This window comes from Hemicordylus capensis, chromosome 3, assembly GCF_027244095.1.
Source record: "Hemicordylus capensis ecotype Gifberg chromosome 3, rHemCap1.1.pri, whole genome shotgun sequence".
NCBI lineage: Eukaryota > Metazoa > Chordata > Lepidosauria > Squamata > Cordylidae > Hemicordylus > Hemicordylus capensis.
In genome coordinates this window covers 81,395,605-81,414,276 of record NC_069659.1, presented here as the reverse complement: position 1 = coordinate 81,414,276, position 18,672 = coordinate 81,395,605, and the positions used below count along the sequence as shown (strand labels likewise).

Sequence of the window (18,672 nt, the reverse complement as noted above, 5' to 3'; positions counted from 1 at the left end):
CATATACTAACAGTAAAACCAGTCTCAAATGAGCACGTGGCACATATATTTTCATGTTAAGCCAATGCATACTAGTTTTAAGAATGCTAATGGAAGTTGTTATAAGTTATGCTAAACCAATTTTAAGACCCATTTCCGTTTGTTTCTTTATTTCTTATTTATCTTGGAGAGGCATAAAATTAGCATACTATTAAACAAAGCCAAATAAGTTCACAAAGAAAATAATGACAAAGCAGGTAAAATTAAGAGAAAATGCTGCATAAAGTTCATACTTGCTAAAACTGACCTATTTCCAGACCACTATTGTGTGAATGTAATGCTGCTGTGCTAGCACAAGATGTAGTGCAGAGAAATACTAGTTTTATGCTTGTTCTTACATTTATGGAATTTCACAACTTGTACAACACATTGCACAATCATGCTGCTCGCTGCTTGAAAGAGCAGCACGGCTAGTTTTCCCCAGTCCCCTGAAAGAGGCACGATGCAGCCTCACTGGCTGACTGGCCTGTGCGAGGGTGGAACTTAAACTGTGCAGCTCGCTCCGACGCCGATAGGCCTCAGTTCGCTCCATGAAGATATCAGAGCTGGACATGGAGGCCAGAGCTCTGTGGGGCCAGGAGTTCAGGGCCTGTGTGGGCTTCCAGCATTTGCCTCCCCAAGGCGTGGCGGTGTCCGGGGAGGATGGGGTCCCACCTCACAAGGTGGAGGGAGCAGCTCTGGTGGAAGTGGAGAGCAGGAGAGGTTTGTAATCCACCCCCCACCCCCGCAGTTTGGACAATGGCCTGCGGGCCCAGAGGAGGATGGCCTTGAGGGGCAGTGGCACGAAGCGTGCCAGGGGATGTGCTTGGGCCCACAGGTGGCCCTCTGGGCATTTTGTCCCATTACACAGGGTTTTCTGGGGCCCTCCGTCATCCATTGCATGGGCTCAAGCCCGAAGGGGTGGTGGATCACTCTGCCCCCACGCCCCCCACTTTACATAACTTTATCCTGCCGTTAAAATATGAAGACTAGGTCCTAAATCTGCCTCAATTGAAGTGCAATGCCTAGTTGGCAGGGCTGGTGGTCTGGAGGCAAGCCAAACAGCGGGAATGGACTATCTAGGGGCCCAGCCTGTTCTGAATGAGTTGCTCAGAATAAAAAGGAAAATCTCTATGTGAGATTTGGAGTGTTTTCAGCCCTGGCCAAGTTAGTTTTTTCTATGGTTAAGAAAAACCAGACCAGGCTCCTTGTAGACTGGGATTGGGGTGGGATAGGATGGAGGAACTTTTGCCTCTTTCCCTCCATCATCCTGGTCTGTGGGGGCCATCATCTGGACTGGGCCCCTTGGCACTTGGGGCATTGTATACAGCAGGTGCAGTGATGCCTTGAGCATCCAGGCCAGAGTCAGCAGCTTCATAGCTCTAGATGGAAATATATTGGCCCCTAGTGTCCCCTGGCCTTGCTGACTGCAGTACTGTACTACCCTCTGGCTATTTAGGCTAGAGCCATTAGAGGTGGTGTGATAGATCTCCTGCACATTTTGAGAAAGTGTTGCTCATGGGGTGGGACATGGATTGGGACTATGACATGGGGAGGTGAGGGGCTTAACCCGTCCACCCAAGCTGTCCTTTAGTTTAAACCATACCCTCCTACAGTTATTATTGGCACCAGTGTGTTTTTCCTCCCAGAGCAAACAGCAGCTCTGGGGCTAGGGGAGTTCAACGAAGAACGAAAATGGGGAAATGGTTAAACGTTCCACTGCAGTGGTCCCGACCTGCTATGCTATCTGCCATTGTTGCTATTAACACTTTAATAGCAATGAGGAAATCTATTCATAGATCTCCCACGCTATTCCTGAATTGGTCCTTGGCTGTATGAACCTGTGAGGCATCTATATAAGAGGTGCAGCGATCATTGCTAATTTAAACAGAGAGAAAATAGGCACTTGGGGGGAAGGAAGAAGGGAACAGCTTGGGTGGGGCACTGACTGTGCTGTTTTTGCCTTTGCCCCACCTTTCCTCCAGGTGTGCTGGATCTCCTCTGGGCTCCTGCAGCTGGGGCTCTGCTGCTATATAGGGCAGGCTGGCCCAAGGGCGAGAGCACAAGGGATCTCATCCTTCTGGCTCTCAGCTGTGGGGCGAGCTGCCGGGGGCCCGGAAGACCTTCCTTCCAGCTACCAAGATATTAGCAAAAGTTTGAACAAGAGACTTCATAAGTCTGGATTTGGTTTTTCATCAAGCCAAGGAGCTATGTTTGGTTAGGCTGAGGAGATGTGTCTGGGAGAGCAGAAAAGCAGGGATGGAGTGGGGGCAGCAGTATCACCGGTAGTGGGCAGAGGGAGGTATGGTGGTGGGAGTTGGGCAGGCCGTTACAGGGGGAAACGGTCCAGACAATTGAGGCCTGTTCCTTTCCCCAGCTCTTCTCCCAATCCTCTGACCCCAGAAAGCTCTGAGAACACTCCTTCGAGGATTTGAGTGCTGCTGCTAAATGCCAGGTCAGTCAATGCTAAAACATCTCTCATCCACGATTTGATTGTGGATAAGCATGCTGACCTGGTATATGTGAAGGAGACCTGGCTGGATGAGCTGGGCGGGGTTGGTCTCTCTCAGCTCTGTCCTCCAGGTTTCCAGATCGTGCAACAGCCCCGACTTGAGGGTCAGGGAGGGGGCGTTGCAGTCATCTTTCAAGAGATCCTCCCCGTTTCCAGGTGCCCAGTCAGGCAATCTCAGAATTTCGAGTGTTTGTCCTTGAGAGTGGGCCTCCGAGATAGGCTGGGGATTCTGCTGGTATACCAACCACTCCGCTGCACTTCAGTCTCCCTACCAGAGCTGGTAGGAGTGGTCTTGGAGGTGGCCTTGGGTTCCTCCAGGCTTATTGTTTTGGGGGATTTCAATGTCCACGCTAAGGACCCCCTAGTGGGTGCGGCTCAGGATTTCATAGCCTCCATAGCAACCATGGGCCTGTCTCAGTTGGTATTGGGCCCTACCCACATGGCAAGACATACTGTGGATCTGGTTTTTGCCGACCCAGATCATCATCTGGTGGGGTTTAGTTTGACTGCTCCGTCTGCCCTCTGCAGGGGTGGTGGACCAATTAGGATGGTCCGCCCCTGGAGGCTTATGGATCCGCTTGGATTCCAGATGGCCCTCATTTCCAGTGTCCAGAGCTGGTGACCCTGTTGAGGCCCTGGTCGATCTCTGGAATGGAGAGACAGCCCAGGCTGTTAACACGGTTGCTCCTTAACACCCTCTCTGGCTTGGTAGAGCCCAATCTGCTCTTTGGTTTTCTTCTGAGCTTAGGGCAATGAAACAACTAGGGCAACGGCTGGAACGATGCTGGAGGAAGAGTAATGAAAATACGACCAAACACGGGCTAGAACCCATTTTAGGGACTACTCTGTGCCAGTGGGGGCGGCGAAGAAACGTTTTTTCTCCACCTTCATTGCATCTGCTCAGTGTGAAACAGTGGAGCTGTTTCATATAGCAAAGACAGTGCTGCACTCATCCCCCCAGACAACTGGGGAGGAATCATCTACAGCCCTCTGTGATCAGTTTGCATGTCACTTTGCAGATAAAGTCGCTCACATCCGTGCTGATTTGGACTCCAGAGTTTTGGCAGTTCTGGCAGACTTGCCTCTGGTACCATCGGGTCCCGTTGTGTTGGATTGTTTTCAGTTGGTGCGGCCTGAGGATGTGGCCAAGATCCTGGGCAGTGTGCAGGCGACATCGTGTGCTCTTGACCCTTGCCCTTCATGGCTAATAAAAGCTGCCAGGGAGGGTACAGGTGGGTGGTTGGAGTTGACAATTAATGCTTCATTAAGGGAGGGCGGAATGCCACCATGCCTCAAGGAGGCGGTGGTAAGACCATTATTAAAAAAGCCAACCCTTGATCCCTCCAACCTGGACAACTATAGATGGGTCTCAGCTGCCCTTTGGGGGCAAGGAGATAGAGCATGTGGTGGCGTCCCAGCTGCGATCTTCAAAAATAGTATGATAAGTTCTTATTTGTTCTAATTCTTTGCCATCAAGAATAAAAGGGATGAGGAAAAGGATTTGTAGCCCTAGTTAATCTGAGCATTTTTAGTACAATGCAATGACCAGTTTGGACAATACTTGGTCTAACAATCCCACTACAGGTTGAGTATCCCTTATCCGGACTGCTTGGGACCAGAAGTGGATTTTGGATTTTTCCGGATTTTGGAATATTTGCATAATTAGATATCTTGGGCATGGGATCCAAGTCCAGACATGAAATGTTACTGTATTTTTAAAGGTTTTATTTAAAGTATAAAAACAAATAAACATTGAATTTACGATAACTACAGGCCTTTTTGACATTTCCTACATTAACCTGTACTGTACCTTTACCAAACAGAGCAGGCACCAACAGAGTGCCAAAACAGACACCAACAGAGCAGGTGCCAAACTGAGCGGGGGGGGGGGCTTTCCCTTTTTCCTCTAGCACCAAAGCAAGAGCATCAAAAACATTAAAAAGCTTGACAATAAAAACAGAGCTGCAACTAGAGACAATTACAGACAAAACCCCTGTCACTAACAGCCTTCTGAAATAAGTAAGTTTTGACCACATGTTTAAAAGCAGCAGAACTGGGACTCTGTGAGCGAGTGAGCTGATGCTTTTTGTTTTCTGTTTTTGTTACAGAGTGGTGTCCGGATTTTGGAGCATTCGACATTTCAGATGTCCACTGAAAGGATACTCAACCTGTACATATAATATAGATATGTGCACACTATGATTGCTTACAGTCTTCCTCCTTCCAATGCTCTAGAGTGTAGGCAGGTCACTGATAGCCCCTGGACAAACTGCTGAGGATGCTGAGAGTGCGACACACTTATTCTACCTAATTTATAGGAAATCCTCGAACTTCCTCACAAAAGAGATCCCCGCCCCCAACAACCAGCTTGTGTATCAGCTTTCCAGACATGACTATTTTCCCAGCATGTCCCTCATCCAGGAGGAAAAAGAAGAACAAACAATGTTGGCTTACTACCCTTAAAGGCGGGGGGCAGAGATAATTAAGATTTCATTGCCTCAGATAAGATGCTCAGTGATGGATTCCATATGTAGCAATCAGGAATCTTTCACATAACAAACTTTGAAAACAGAAACATATTGGGGAGATCACAGTTATTCTTATTTTCATACACTGGGAAAATCTGAGGAAGCAAAGCTCCTCAAATGGTAGGGCGGTGAGAGGTATTTTTAAAGAGTGATTACCAGCAGTACCATCAGCACCTGCAAGCCACCACAAGCAGCAGTGCCCTGCCCAGCATCCTGCATGGCAGCTGACCACGCAAATGGCCTCCGTAAATGCACAGGGGCCAGGTGAGTGCCAGAGCCATGGCAGCTGCCATACGGGATGGTGGGCTGGGGTGCCGCTGCCGTGGTGGCTTGCAGGTGCCTGTAGTACTGCCAGTAATCACTTTTAAAATGTACCTCTCACTGCCCTTCCAGCACCACCCTCACTATCACTAAGGTAAAGTACAAGATGTCTGCACTCTCTCTAAAGCAGCCTGCCTACTCCTAAAATAGAGAAGTGTCAAGAAACTTCCATATATATAATAAAGGAACCATACGCTCAACAATTACTACTTAGAGATTATTCTCTGATGTGCATTATTCTCTCTGAAATAAAATAAGTTGTTTTTAAAAACCAAAAATCGCATGCATGCACAAACAGGAATTCAATCTCTTGATCAAAGGATAACTGCTGGAACTACAGAATTTGCATCCTACACAATACTTCTGTTGAGTATTACTCCTTAGGTCTAATTATGTGGGGTGGGGTGGGGGTGGGGGACATAATATGTCGAAATCAGCCCAAGCAGAGCAATTCTACGCATGTCTATGCAGAAGTAAGTCCACTGTATGCAATGGGACTTACTCTCCACTTAGTGAGCATAGGACTGCAACCTCAATCTATTGCCAAACAAGCCAACTAGAAGGTCACAGGCATGCAAAACAGAATCTTACATGGATTATTTCTACTTTGTAGCCAATTTAGATCTATTCAGATTTATTTACTTTGAAAAAATAACAACTTTATTTTCCAAACTTAAAAACTTGCAGAAACTTTTAGACCAAATCTCATGGTAAACTACTGTGGAAGGATGCCACTAAAACTTTGCCATTTGGCAAACATCCAGACTAATGCTACACTAGTGGAAACATGTTACAGTAGTGCAAAGATGATGTGCTAGTTAGTTCTGCTAAGTTGGGCATTTGTGTTCCAGACTTGTGTTGCACTGGTGCAACATGGTACACACGTGCACATCATTTGTACAAAGAGACTGAGAGTACAAAAGCTTGTATAACTTTGAGCATCCACTCAGTTAAGCAGCCTTCTTGTGGGTGTACATCTTTGTTCATGGCACTAGCACAGTATTAGTCTGGAAGCCAGCCAGTGTCTCTACAAGGCCATTTTTAACTTAAGTTATGAAACATATACTAGAATTTAATCAGAATTATTTTACCTATTGTTTATTTCAAAATACATTTAAAGAGAAAAAACAATAAAAAACAGAACTTACATTCAATATCAAGATACATGCTCTTTTGGTGCCCACCAATTCTACTTGCAGCTTCACAGTCGTATCTTCCTGAATCTGACAACTTCACATTTTTTATGTGCAGTGATGACTTTCCATTCTGCCCTTTGACTTCTATACGGCCATCTGCGCTCTGTTTATAGCGTTTCAGGAAAAAGAAAGTTTTGTTTGTTTATCTATTATGTATAATTCACTAAGCAGTATCTGAATGCATATTACCTATTTTGAAAACATCTCATTTTTTGGTACCTCTTACATATTTTCAAATTTTAAAAATTCTTTCTGAAAAATTAATATGTATACCAGTGAACTTACTTTGTACTTATACAGTATCCTCAACAAATAATTACATATTATTAGGGAATTAAAGTCCAGTATTAGCCAACATAAGAGTAAACAGAGATGTGAATTTTGGGTGGTACAGAAATATGTTAAAATAAAATAATAAAAATAATAATAATCTAGCTGCAATATTAGTTGAATAATCAAATTCCCATGTCATACAAGCCTGGTTCACCCGAAACCCCAGCATAAACTATGTATTGGCAATATAAAGGATCAAACTTCTGACTTGCAATCATTATGCCATTGTATGTAAACACAAACACCTCCACACACATCCCTATACCCTCATAAGCCTATCTTGCATGAACTATCTTGAACTGCATGAACTATACCCTCTTGCATGAACTATACCCTCATAAGCCTATCTTGTTCAGAACATGTGGTGGTACAAATTATGTGGATCAAGTCCACACGTGTTCATTAGAAAGGAATGTGAAACCAGGAAACTAAAAATTAAAATAGAAAATAACCTTCAAAATGAATGTTAAAAGCCTATCAACAATACACTTTGAAATAAATATATTGCAATATTTCAGATTATAAAATCAACAAATAATGCTGTGATGCCCATGAAAATTCCATTGTAAAATTCTATTGTAAATATATATATAAGACCGTTACCAAAAACCAAACTCAAATATGCAATTACACCTTGTAACATATTGCAAAGGAAAAGACAGAGAGAAAGACTGAAGATAACAGCTGACATCCAGAATAGTGAAGCAGAAGTGCAACATGCTACGTTCCAGACTAAGCAACGCAGGTAGCCATGTGCACAAGGGGGGTATTTTTGTGGACCCATCCTTTCTTCTGAAAATATGTTCCTGAGGGCATACCTTATTTTGAAGACTATAGCCTCAAGAAAGGTCAAGAAAAATAGACACTGTACAAGGCACAGCATCTCAAACAGGGCCACTGTGTCACTCACCCCCACAATCCGCTGTTCCACTCACCCCCACAATCCACTGTTCATGCAGCAATCATCTGAAGGGGCACACACTTCTTCCATGATGGCAGGCACTTCCGTGATCAGGTGGCTTGGGTGTCTGAGCCTCCTGATCATAGAAGTGCCTGCATTCACAGAAACAGTGTTTGCCTCTTCAGATGAACACCGCTGTAAGTGTGCGCGGTGCGCTGTGAGGGTGAGTGATGGAGCTGGCATGGGATTTTCAGCCCTGTTTGAAAAACTGTATGTGGGTCACAACCCACATACACACAAATGGCCAGTGCGCATGTGCAGAGCCTCCGAAATGGCTGCCGCCAGCACAGAAAGGCCCAGAATGAGCCAAAAATTGCCCATAATGGGCCATTTGAGACTGGGGGAAGCCGGCAGTGGGAGGAGGAACATCAGGAAATCCCCCATGGCTGTGGCAGCACCCCGAGGCCCTGCAATGGTTGTAAGTCCACCATTCATTTTTTTAAAAAAATTTATGCCCCCCCATCCCGACCTGGGACCAAACTGGTTTGGACTTGAGTTGGACCGGGCCCAGCTCTAGTGTGCACAAAACTGAACTGGACCAAATTTGGTTCGAGTATGGTTCTACTCAAACCAAACCTGGTTTCCCAGTTTTGTGCACACCCCTACACCCAGACTTTTGAATGCTCTCCCATCTGGCATCCGTTCCTCTGTCTCCTTGGCAGTTTTTAGGAAAAAGTAAAGACATGGCTCTTCACCCATGCTTTTGAATGAAAGTAGAATTTTTACTGCTGCTGCTTTGTGTTTTATGAATTATTATTTTTAATGGATTATTACATTTTAAAATAGATATATTATTTTATATTATCTGTACTTTTGTATTTTAATTATGTATTGTTTAAAATTATATTGTAAGCCGTTTTGATATTTGTTTAAAATGAAAAGCAGTATATAGATCAAATAATAAACAAATAAATATTAAACTCTCAACATGTTAAACATAAAACAAAATTATATTAAACTTGTATTATGTTTACATTAAAACCAGCTTACACCAATTCTTGGCTTCATTTTTTCTCCCTGGAAATGCTGAATAATAATATCAAAGTGCTCTTAGAACAAATGGGTTCTAGAGCAAAATTAGTATATTAGGGAAAATGTGTCTCACTAGATGTGTGTGTTTGTGTGTGTGTGTGTGTGTGTGTGTGTGTGTATGTGTGTGTGTGTGTATATGAATGAAATTAGATATCTTCCTTGGGACTCTAGTCCTGCAGAAATATACTGTTGAAAGAAAAGTTTTAATTTGTGTGCTACAACAATCAAACACACACAATGTTAAAGCTGACTTAATAAGTCACACAAAAAAGCAACAAAATGATATAGTTGGTTCCATTTTTTTCTGGCTTAGAAAGAATTCAGTTAAGTTTTTCTGCTGTTAGATTTTGCATACCCAAATTACCAGAATTCCTACACACATTATTTGCAGGAAGACTGCACAGATTTCAATACAACTTACTTTCAAATAATATTTGTTTAGGGTCAGAAAATATGATGATATTTATTTTCTTGTCCAAGCCTTACAAATGAGATAAATACTAGTAAACATTAGTAAGTTACTACTTAGAAAGTGATGTAACGCATTTCATAAATACCATGAGAATCGTGCGGAAAATAAGAAATATTTCTCATCGACTAAAGTGGTAGAGTCCACTGTCGTTTCAAAACTTGAAAGACAAAATTATGGTGGGCGGAGCTTGGGGATGGATTGCAGAACTATCACTGGCTAAAGGGCTGGCCCAGGAGCACAGCCCAGCTCACCAGGAGACAGAGTTAGTAGTAGTGGAATGGAATCATATGCATACAGGAGTAGGGCCAACAGTAAAAGTGCAACTCCCACCAGTAAAAGGGCACAGTATACAGAAACTGTCCTGTTCATCTATGGGCTATAGTAGTAAGTACACTGACAAGTCTCCTGTCACCTAGTGATACCATCCAAGTGCATTAGACCATTCAAAATCAAGCTAGCAGAAGCCACTGTACAATTATGTCATAAGCACAAAGCAAGAATTAAAAGTGTTTGTTAAGTCAAGGAGATTTGCTCAGCTGCAGAATATACTGTACATCAAGTCATACACATATGCAGCATAACATTAAGGAACAAAACATTTATAAATACAATCTGGAGAAGATTTATCTATTGCGCAGATGGACAACACTTGCAGCTGAGCTTCCTGAGTCCTAAGGACAATCAGGAAATCTATGGCAGAGATCTCAACACATATGCAGACCAGATAAGTCAAATTAAAGGGGCACTTTAGTTAAGTTAAGGAGAGTAGTAAAAAAAAAAGTTCCACTATTATAAACTTCAACATTCTAATGCTAATAAACAGCACAGCTCTTGAGTTAATTATCTGAAACTTGGCATACGTGATATACTTGAGAACGTCTACAAATGTGCTAAATCTCAAGGATACATGCATAACCATGCTACAGCAGGTTAAAAAGTGCTGAAAATTGACACTTTGGTCCTTTCCCCCAAAACTTTAGACCAGTGTACCATTCAATTCCTGCAAATTTGAAGGAAAATGCCTGTTGTATTCTGACAGGCTTGTCCAGGAAGGAAATCCTTTGTTGGTTTGGTGAAGTTTTGACTAGCAGTTCTAATGTTTCTAAGGCCTTTCTGCCCCATTAAAGCCTATGGGAAACAAGTACTGGCAACGTTATGCACAGCATGTCTGTTTTTATGATAAAGTCAACATTTGCCAGTAGTGAGACATCAGCAGGGGGAGCCAGACATAGGATTAATTTCTCTCTCCTATCTCCTAGACCTTGGAGGGGAGGGAGTCATTTCCTACCTCCATGCAATGCTGTGCATTTCCCAGTAGTGGGGGGATGTGCGGATGGCTGCAAGAAAGCCCAGCACCATCTTGAAAGGTGCACACAGAGCACTAGAAAGTGTTGGGTGTGCCTTTAAAGGTGCTGCTGCTGGGGCTTTACGGGGCTCTGTTATTCTGATAGCCCTTCCCACTGCCTGCCAACACTAGGGAAAGCACAGCATTGCATGGTGGTGGGGAATGGCTCTCACACTGGAGATTTTTTAAAAACAAAACAAAACACCAAAGTAGCCCTCAAATGCACCTTCCAAGATACTGTTGTACATACCGTTGTATGTTCTTCATTCATTCATTCATTCATTCATTCCATATATACCCACTCTTCCTCCAAAAAGCCCAGAGCTATGTACATGGTTATGTTTATTCTCACAACAACCCTGTGAGGTAAGTTAAGTTCAGAGAGAGAAGTGACTGGCCAAAGTAACTCAACACATTTCATAGCTGAATAGGAAAATGAACTCAGGTCTTCCCAATCCTAGTCCAATACTCCAATCTCTACACCACACTGGTTCTACTACACAGTTTTAAGATTCAAATATGATGCAGAATATCCTACAACTGTTTTAGAAATATATAAAATACAATGCACCACTTCCATTAGAATCAGCACTAAATGTGACATTGGGGAGGGTATTGGATTGCCAGCACTGTAATGATACATTTCCTTTCCACAAACCATGGAAATTAGTCAAAAAACCTGCCAGTTTAAGACCAGATTTAAGGCTATTTCATTTAGGCTCAAGTGGACACTTCCACAAAGCCAGGACATTGGAAACTAAGGCTGATGCCTTAACAGACATGTCATATGATCAGTAATGATGTGCAGTTCTGTCGCTTACTGCTTGCCTTTGATGCAACCACATGTACACTAGGGGTGTGCACGGAACCTCAGAGCTGCGGTCCGGCACTGTGGGGTGGGTTCCTTTAAGGGTGGGGAGGGTTTACTTACCCCCCCGCCACTTGCCCCCATCCAGCGCGCGTATTTAATGTAATAATTGGGGCAGCAGGATACTTCCCTGCTGCCCCTTGTCCCTCTGCAATGCCGCCAGCCGCTTTGACTCACAGTTTTGAAAGTAATTATTGCTGCCCAGTGCCAATAATGAAGTTGAAGAAGAAGCCGGCCTCCACTTCGGTGCCTCTCCGCCCGGCGGCTCCCCCAGGAGCCGCCGCCGCCTCCCAGCAGCCACTGAGAGCGGCTCTGCCATGGAGGACGCGCCGCGGCGCCGCGGCAACCCTCACTTCCGGCTACCATGCGACTTTCCCCCACATACAGAGTGGCTGCATTCTGCCACTCTGTATGCGGGGGGAAGTAGCATGGAAGCCGGAAGAGATGCAACCCTCACTTCCGGCTTCCATGCGACTTCCCCCCGCATACAGAGTGGCAGAATGCAGCCACTCTGTATGTGGGGGAAAGTCGCATGGTAGCCGGAAGTGAGGGTTGCCGCGGCGCCACGGCGCGTCCTCCATGGCAGAGCCGCTCTCAGTGGCTGCTGGGAGGCGGCGGCGGCTCCTGGGGGAGCCGCCGGGCGGAGAGGCGCCGAAGTGGAGGCCAGCTTCTTCTTCAACTTCATTATTGGCACTGGGCAGCAATAATTACTTTCAAAACTGTGAGTCAAAGCGGCTGGCGGCATTGCAGAGGGTCAAGGGGCAGCAGGGAAGTATCCTGCTGCCCCAATTATTACATTAAATACGCGCGCTGGACGGGGGCAAGTGGCGGGGGGTAAGTAAACCCTCCCCGCCCTTAAAGGAACCCCCCCACCCAGACCCGAACCAGCCAGATCCAAACCGGTCTGGAAAGTCCGGAGGCCTTTACAATGGCTTCCGGACCGGTTCGGACACACCCCTAATGTACACCATGGTGCAACTTTGCTGGTGCCAGACACTCCATCCTTCCCATCTTCAGTTGGGCCTCAAACATCAAGGAGAAGTGTGGCTGTATAGAGGGAAAGTTGTAAGCGAACAGTTTGCAAGTTGTTTGTGACATTGTACATCATCATTACTGATTCATTCATTCATTCATTCATTCATTCAATTTCTATACCGCCCTTCCAAAAAATGGCTCAGGGTGCTCTACACAGAGAAATAACAAATAAATAAGATGGATCCCTGTCCCCAAAGGGATCAGTCTAAAAAGAAACATAAGATAGACACCAGCAACAGTCACTGGAGGTACATGGCACAGCTATGAAGGAATCAGCCTTAGATTCCAATTTCCCAGCTTTGTGGAGCTTGAGCCAAAATGAGATATGTCTTAACTCTGGTCTGGCAGGTTGTTGTTGTTTAAACTATCTAATACAAGTGAAGCTGCACACTACAATAGGAATTATTTACCCATTGAACACTCATTGTCAATATATCCACACTCATTATTATTACTACTGAATAATATTTATACCCCACTGCTTCAGTGCACTACTGCTTGGGGTGGCTCACAACTTTAATAAAAGAGATACATTATAGGAATAATAATAATAATGCTAAAAACTTAAAAGACCAGGCTAAAATTAAAATAAGTTTTTTTTAAAAAAAATTAAAATAAGTTTTTAAAATGAAATTAAAAGTTATCAGTGAAAAGCTAAACATTAAAAAAAACCTACCTACAGATAAAAGCAGAGGATAAGCTACTAACAAATTATTCTAATAAGAACTAATCAGCCTGCTTTCTTTTCACTGTCTCTACAGCTGGACTAAATATGGTGCAAATCGAGGCCAACAAGTTAGAATTCTTGCGCCTCAAATAGTCATGTGCCTGCCATCTTGGATCAGGGGGATGTCATCATTACAAATTGCACAATTTAGGTGCCCCTTTGTGTGACTCACTACAGCTGTTTCAAATGTGGTTCAAATTGGTTAGACTGTCCAAAAGTTAGTGCACTTGAGCCTCAAAGGTTTACATGTCCGCCATCTTGAATTGGGATGGATGACATAATCACAATCTTCGCAGTTGAGGTGTCCCTATATGTCCTTACAACTGTAGCAAATTTGGTTCAAATCGGTTAAGCAGTTGACAAATTAGTTCACTTGTGCCTCAAAAGTTTATGGTTCCTCCAACTTGAATCAGGGTGGATGATATCATCACAAACACCACCACTGAGGTGTGTGTCACTCACTACAATCGTACCTAATTTAGTTCAAACCACTTAGACAGTCCACAAGTTAGCCCACTTGCACCTCAAATGTTCACTCATCCACCATTTTAAACTGGGGTAGATGACATCATCACACACCACGCCATTAGGGCATCCTTATGTGTCCCTACAGCTGTAGCAAATTTGGTTCAAATCGGTTAAGCAGCTTACAAGTTAGCCCACGTGTGCCTCAAAAGTTTACATGGCCATCTTGAATAGCTGTGGATGTCATCATTACAAACTATGCTGTTGAGGTGTCCCTGTGTGTCACTCACTGCAACTAATTTGGTTTAAATTGGTTAGACAGTCCACAAATTAGCCTGCTTGCACCTAGGATGTTCACGTGGCCGCCATCTGAATTGGAGCGAATGACATCATCACACAACACGCCATTAGGGCATCCTTATGTATCCCTACAGCTGTAGCAAATTTGGTTACCAATCTTTTATATTATGAAGAAAAGAATATCGCTCTCTCTCTCGCTCTCTTGCACACACACTCTCCTAACCTAGTGTGTCTGCTGCTCCTCTGAACTACACACCCACCAGTCCCCATTTCTAAGCTTCTCTCTATTTCTTCCTAACCTGACTTTTGCCTGGCAGCCAGTCACCTAGGCTTCATTTTCCTCCTTACAGCTTTCACTCCCATAATGATTGCCACTGCTTGCTATTGTTGAGAGTTAGCCAGGGAGCCCCATGGCACAAATGTAGCTAATTAAATCTGGTTCCTCGCCACAGCATCCAAGGATAGCAAATTCCGAGGGCATGCACTTCTACATTACCACTTTCTGTTGCTATAGGCAGGCTAACCCCTACATGCATGCACACACATAACCAACCTGCCCTATTAATGCCAATAGGATTATTCATGAGTAACTTAGTCTGGGCATCAGCCAAAGTATGCATATGTAAAACAAACAAAAGGGGGGTAAAATCAATATATTTATAGGAAAGGAACTGAACAAATTCAGTTGTCAAATTCAGAGTCCTGTTCCTTTCAAGTAAATGCAGGTATAACCTGTACTACTTCTTAAGGGGATCGTCTTAAATTCAGAGTTGTCTTCAATTTGGGTAAATATGGTAAGTAGAATTGGAGAAGGATGCTACCAACTCCCAGTACTAGCCACTGATTGCAGGCAAGAAAACTAATTACTACTGTTCTAGAAACAGGTGAGGAAGAACCTGGAAAATGGCCAGACTAGAGGTTTTCTTGCTGGTCAGCAACTTTAGGGAGATCACACAGTTATTCATCCCTTTGTAATATTAACTGTCTCAGATACAATTTGCTATTGCTTCCAAACAACATATACAACTCAGCCAAATGTTTTATACAATACTAGCTGAATCTGAACAGATCATCTGTGTGCTAGGACTGTGCTGCTCTCTTTGCCCCTCGCCATAGCCCCTGCTTTATTGTTCAGCCACCCACTCTCAGCTGCCCCCTCCCAGCGGCTCATTCACCCATCCCTGCTGCTCGCTTGCTCATTCCCTATTCACCCCTTCCAGACCACTCACTTGCCTGCTCTCCACTGCTTGCTCACTCACCCCCTCCCCACCACTTGCTTGCTAACTCACCCCCTACCTGCTCCTCTTCCCTATCTGCATATGGAATCCCCACTGCCCAATCACCATGGTGCTTCTGTTCTGTTAGCTCCAATTGGTAAAGCAAAATTGGTAAAATTCAAACTTCTGTCAATGCCTCCCAAAGCTAGGGAAAGCCCCCAGTCAGCACTCCCAGAGCACCAAAGATTGCCCAAGACTTCTCATTATACCAAATACATGCCTTAGGGCACTCATTGATCACTATTCATTGATCACTATTGTATCTGCCATTGTTATCATGGAGGTAACCTACTATAGAGTATAATGTGAACCCCTGCCGACCCAGATTCCCATCTAATGAACAAATGCCTTGTGCTTCATTAGAAGACAGGCTAGGGCAAACAAGTCATATTAAGGACACACCTGGACAATCGGACAGATTTTTGCAGAAGGAGACAATAAAGTTGTTTTCAAGTATGGTTTTGACTTCTATTACATATAAGTAAAGGCAGAAATTAAGAGGGGACCTAACAAAGATTGACACAATGAGGTGAGTCTCATGATCGGTGAGACTCACCTGAATAGGGTTAGCCTGTTCTCCCTGCAGACGAGCATGCCGGCAGCTCTGGGCAGCCATATTGGCTGCCCACATGACTGCTGGCTCCGTCACGGAGCTGGCGGGGGCTGCAGGGATCAGGGGCTGCACACTGATTCTGCTTGCAGTCTCCCGGCTGGGGGTCTACTCATGTGTTGCCGCGGTGCAGAGCTGCACCGCCAAAATACACGATCAGGAAGCCTGGGTTAGCAGAGTGTTCGCTCCGCTAACTTTGGCTAAGAATAGGGCTACTTTGGCGGGCTGGCCACCAGGAAACCACCAGGTTCACCTGCGAGCCCGCTGATTCTCATGATGACTGGAAAGCGGGTTAAGCTCCTTTGGCCCACTTTCCAGTGATTGTGAGAATACCCTCAATTTACCATACTGACAGCATAAATATAGTATCATTCTGACTTTGATGAAGAAAACCATAATTGCAGGAAACAAATGTCTTGTTTGCTAAAGATATTAAAGGATAAATTACTGTGTGGTATCATAACATAATACAGCAACAAAACCATCATAATTCAAAATATCAACTTGAATACAATTGAAAAGCATGATCATGATTAAAATCTCTGGCATTTGTGATGAGATTGTCAAAACAATGATAATTTAACATTCAGATAAGATAAAATGTATTGACAGCAACTAGCATTTATGTCTGGAACCTCTATTAAATAAAATTATGAGATTAATACAATCAAAAACTGTGTTCTACCTAGGGTTGGGAGCTTTGTGCGCTCCACTTTTTGGTTGTGTGGAAGCAACGTAGGAGGAAAAGCTACCCTACTTTGTTTCCACAGAATCACTTCTACCCAGGGTTTGCTCTTACCTAGCTTCCACACAACCAAAAATTGTAGCACACACAGCATCCAAACCAAGACAGAACACAGTTTTTGATTGTATGAATGACCTCTATAGCTTATTGAACCATGGGCATATTAGTTAATCTGTTCTGTATGGATGTTTTAGTTAAATATCACTTTTAGTTAAATATCAGGTTTGTAGTTTGTGCATGCTTTTGGACCCAGCATTCCTGTTGAATGCATCTGTAGTCTCATGATTACCATCTGTGTTCCTTCTTAGAACATTGATAATTGTGACCAGGTGTTCTTTCACTAATACAGGTGTTCTTTCTATAATACTCAGGCCTCTAATACCAAGACTATTGCATATGCCTATGAAAAAGTGTTTTGGACAACTCAACCAGGGGTGTAACTATAATAGGGCAAGGGGAGACAGTTGTCTGGGGGCCCACTGCCATGGGGGGGGGATAGGCATGTCACATGACTGACTTCCCCAGCTGCGCACCCGCCCGGGCTTCCTTCAGTTGTATTCATCCTCCAAAACTGATGTGAGTGTTAAGACCTGGAGCTACCAGAACAGCATGTCTTTCTCTAGTACCATTAAGTGACTTGTATTGTCCACATTTTAAAAAATTATTTAGGATGATGTTCTATTGTGGCACATAGGTTTTTTATATATAAACTTTACTATGCTTTTTGTTGCTACTATTCAGAAGATTTCTTTACTTCATGAGCTGAGCTTCAGTGAGCGGAGTGGCCCATTTAAAAATTTAAAAACCAAACTGTTAATTGGTACTGAATACTATCCTATGTGATCCTAAAAGTAAACCATTAATTTCCCATTTGTTTCAAATTCAAAGGGCTAGTTTTAACTTTAAAAATTATAAATGACCTGAGTCCAGGCTATCTAAAAATTGCCGTCTCCTATGTGAAACTGCCTGTCAGTTGAATTATCCATCAGAAGCATATGCCCCTGCCTTTGGTAGTTAGGCAGCTACCTGAGGAAGGAATTTACTCTGGAATAGTCTTTGTATGTTTATCTGGCACCTTCATTGTTATCTGAGGCACCAGGGGAAGTTTGGCATATTCTCAGGGGCTTTTAGTGGGATTTAGAACTCGGTTTTAGAATTAACTGGTTTTACCTGCTATTTTTATCATCTTTACTATTTTAACTTTTTGTAGTTTTATTGGTGCTTATTGCAGTTATTCACACATTATGTACATACAGGACACATAAAGGAATATTCTTCCTATCTGTACCCTGCATTTGGCTCACTTTAAAGATGAACAGTACAGGCATTCATTCATACAAAAGTCATTTGCATGCACAGTAATTCACACAGAAACATGTACAATGTATGCACATACAATGCAACGTTTCAAAGGGGGTTTAAGTTTTATATTACTTTGTAAGTCACACTTGAGAACACTAGCAAAAATATGGCATATAAAACCTGTAAATAAATCAAATAAGGAATTGATCTTTCCACCCAGAAATAGTCCCTGACCCAGAATTCATGGGTGTTCTCTCTATCACACACACAGAGAGAGAGCTTCTTCATTTACATCAGTGGTGGAGGTACCTGCCCACGACCACACGAACAGAAAATGTTAGACTGCAGGCAGATTCTTCTGCCTGACATGAATCTCTGGGAGGATTAATGTTTAATGCACACAAAGGGCTTTGTATTGCTGCCAGTGGAAATAAATATCTACTGTCGCTGAGGTTCAGCAGTTTTGTGTGTGCTCTTACAGAATGCTTCTGGAGCATGAACAGCACTCGCAAGTGTTAGCTCTCTTGCACGATAATGCAAGCGCAGGACTAAGGCAGTTGGAATCTTGGTGTTTCCCTGCAGACACTCCTAACGTGCACAGTTAGGCAGGATGTCAGCCACTCTT

The 18,672-nt window shown here is 43.6% G+C and overlaps 1 protein-coding gene across 3 annotated transcripts in view; it reads right to left on the bottom strand.

The window, feature by feature from the left end:
• Positions 1-18,672, bottom strand: part of NCAM2 (neural cell adhesion molecule 2) — a 380,393-nt gene that overhangs the window by 134,479 nt on the left and 227,242 nt on the right. For all 3 annotated transcript variants that reach the window (XM_053305113.1, XM_053305114.1, XM_053305112.1), the window contains exon 9: positions 6,528-6,678. In XM_053305113.1, coding sequence (XP_053161088.1) covers positions 6,528-6,678 — 151 coding nt within the window. The remainder of the gene's footprint in view (positions 1-6,527; positions 6,679-18,672) is intronic.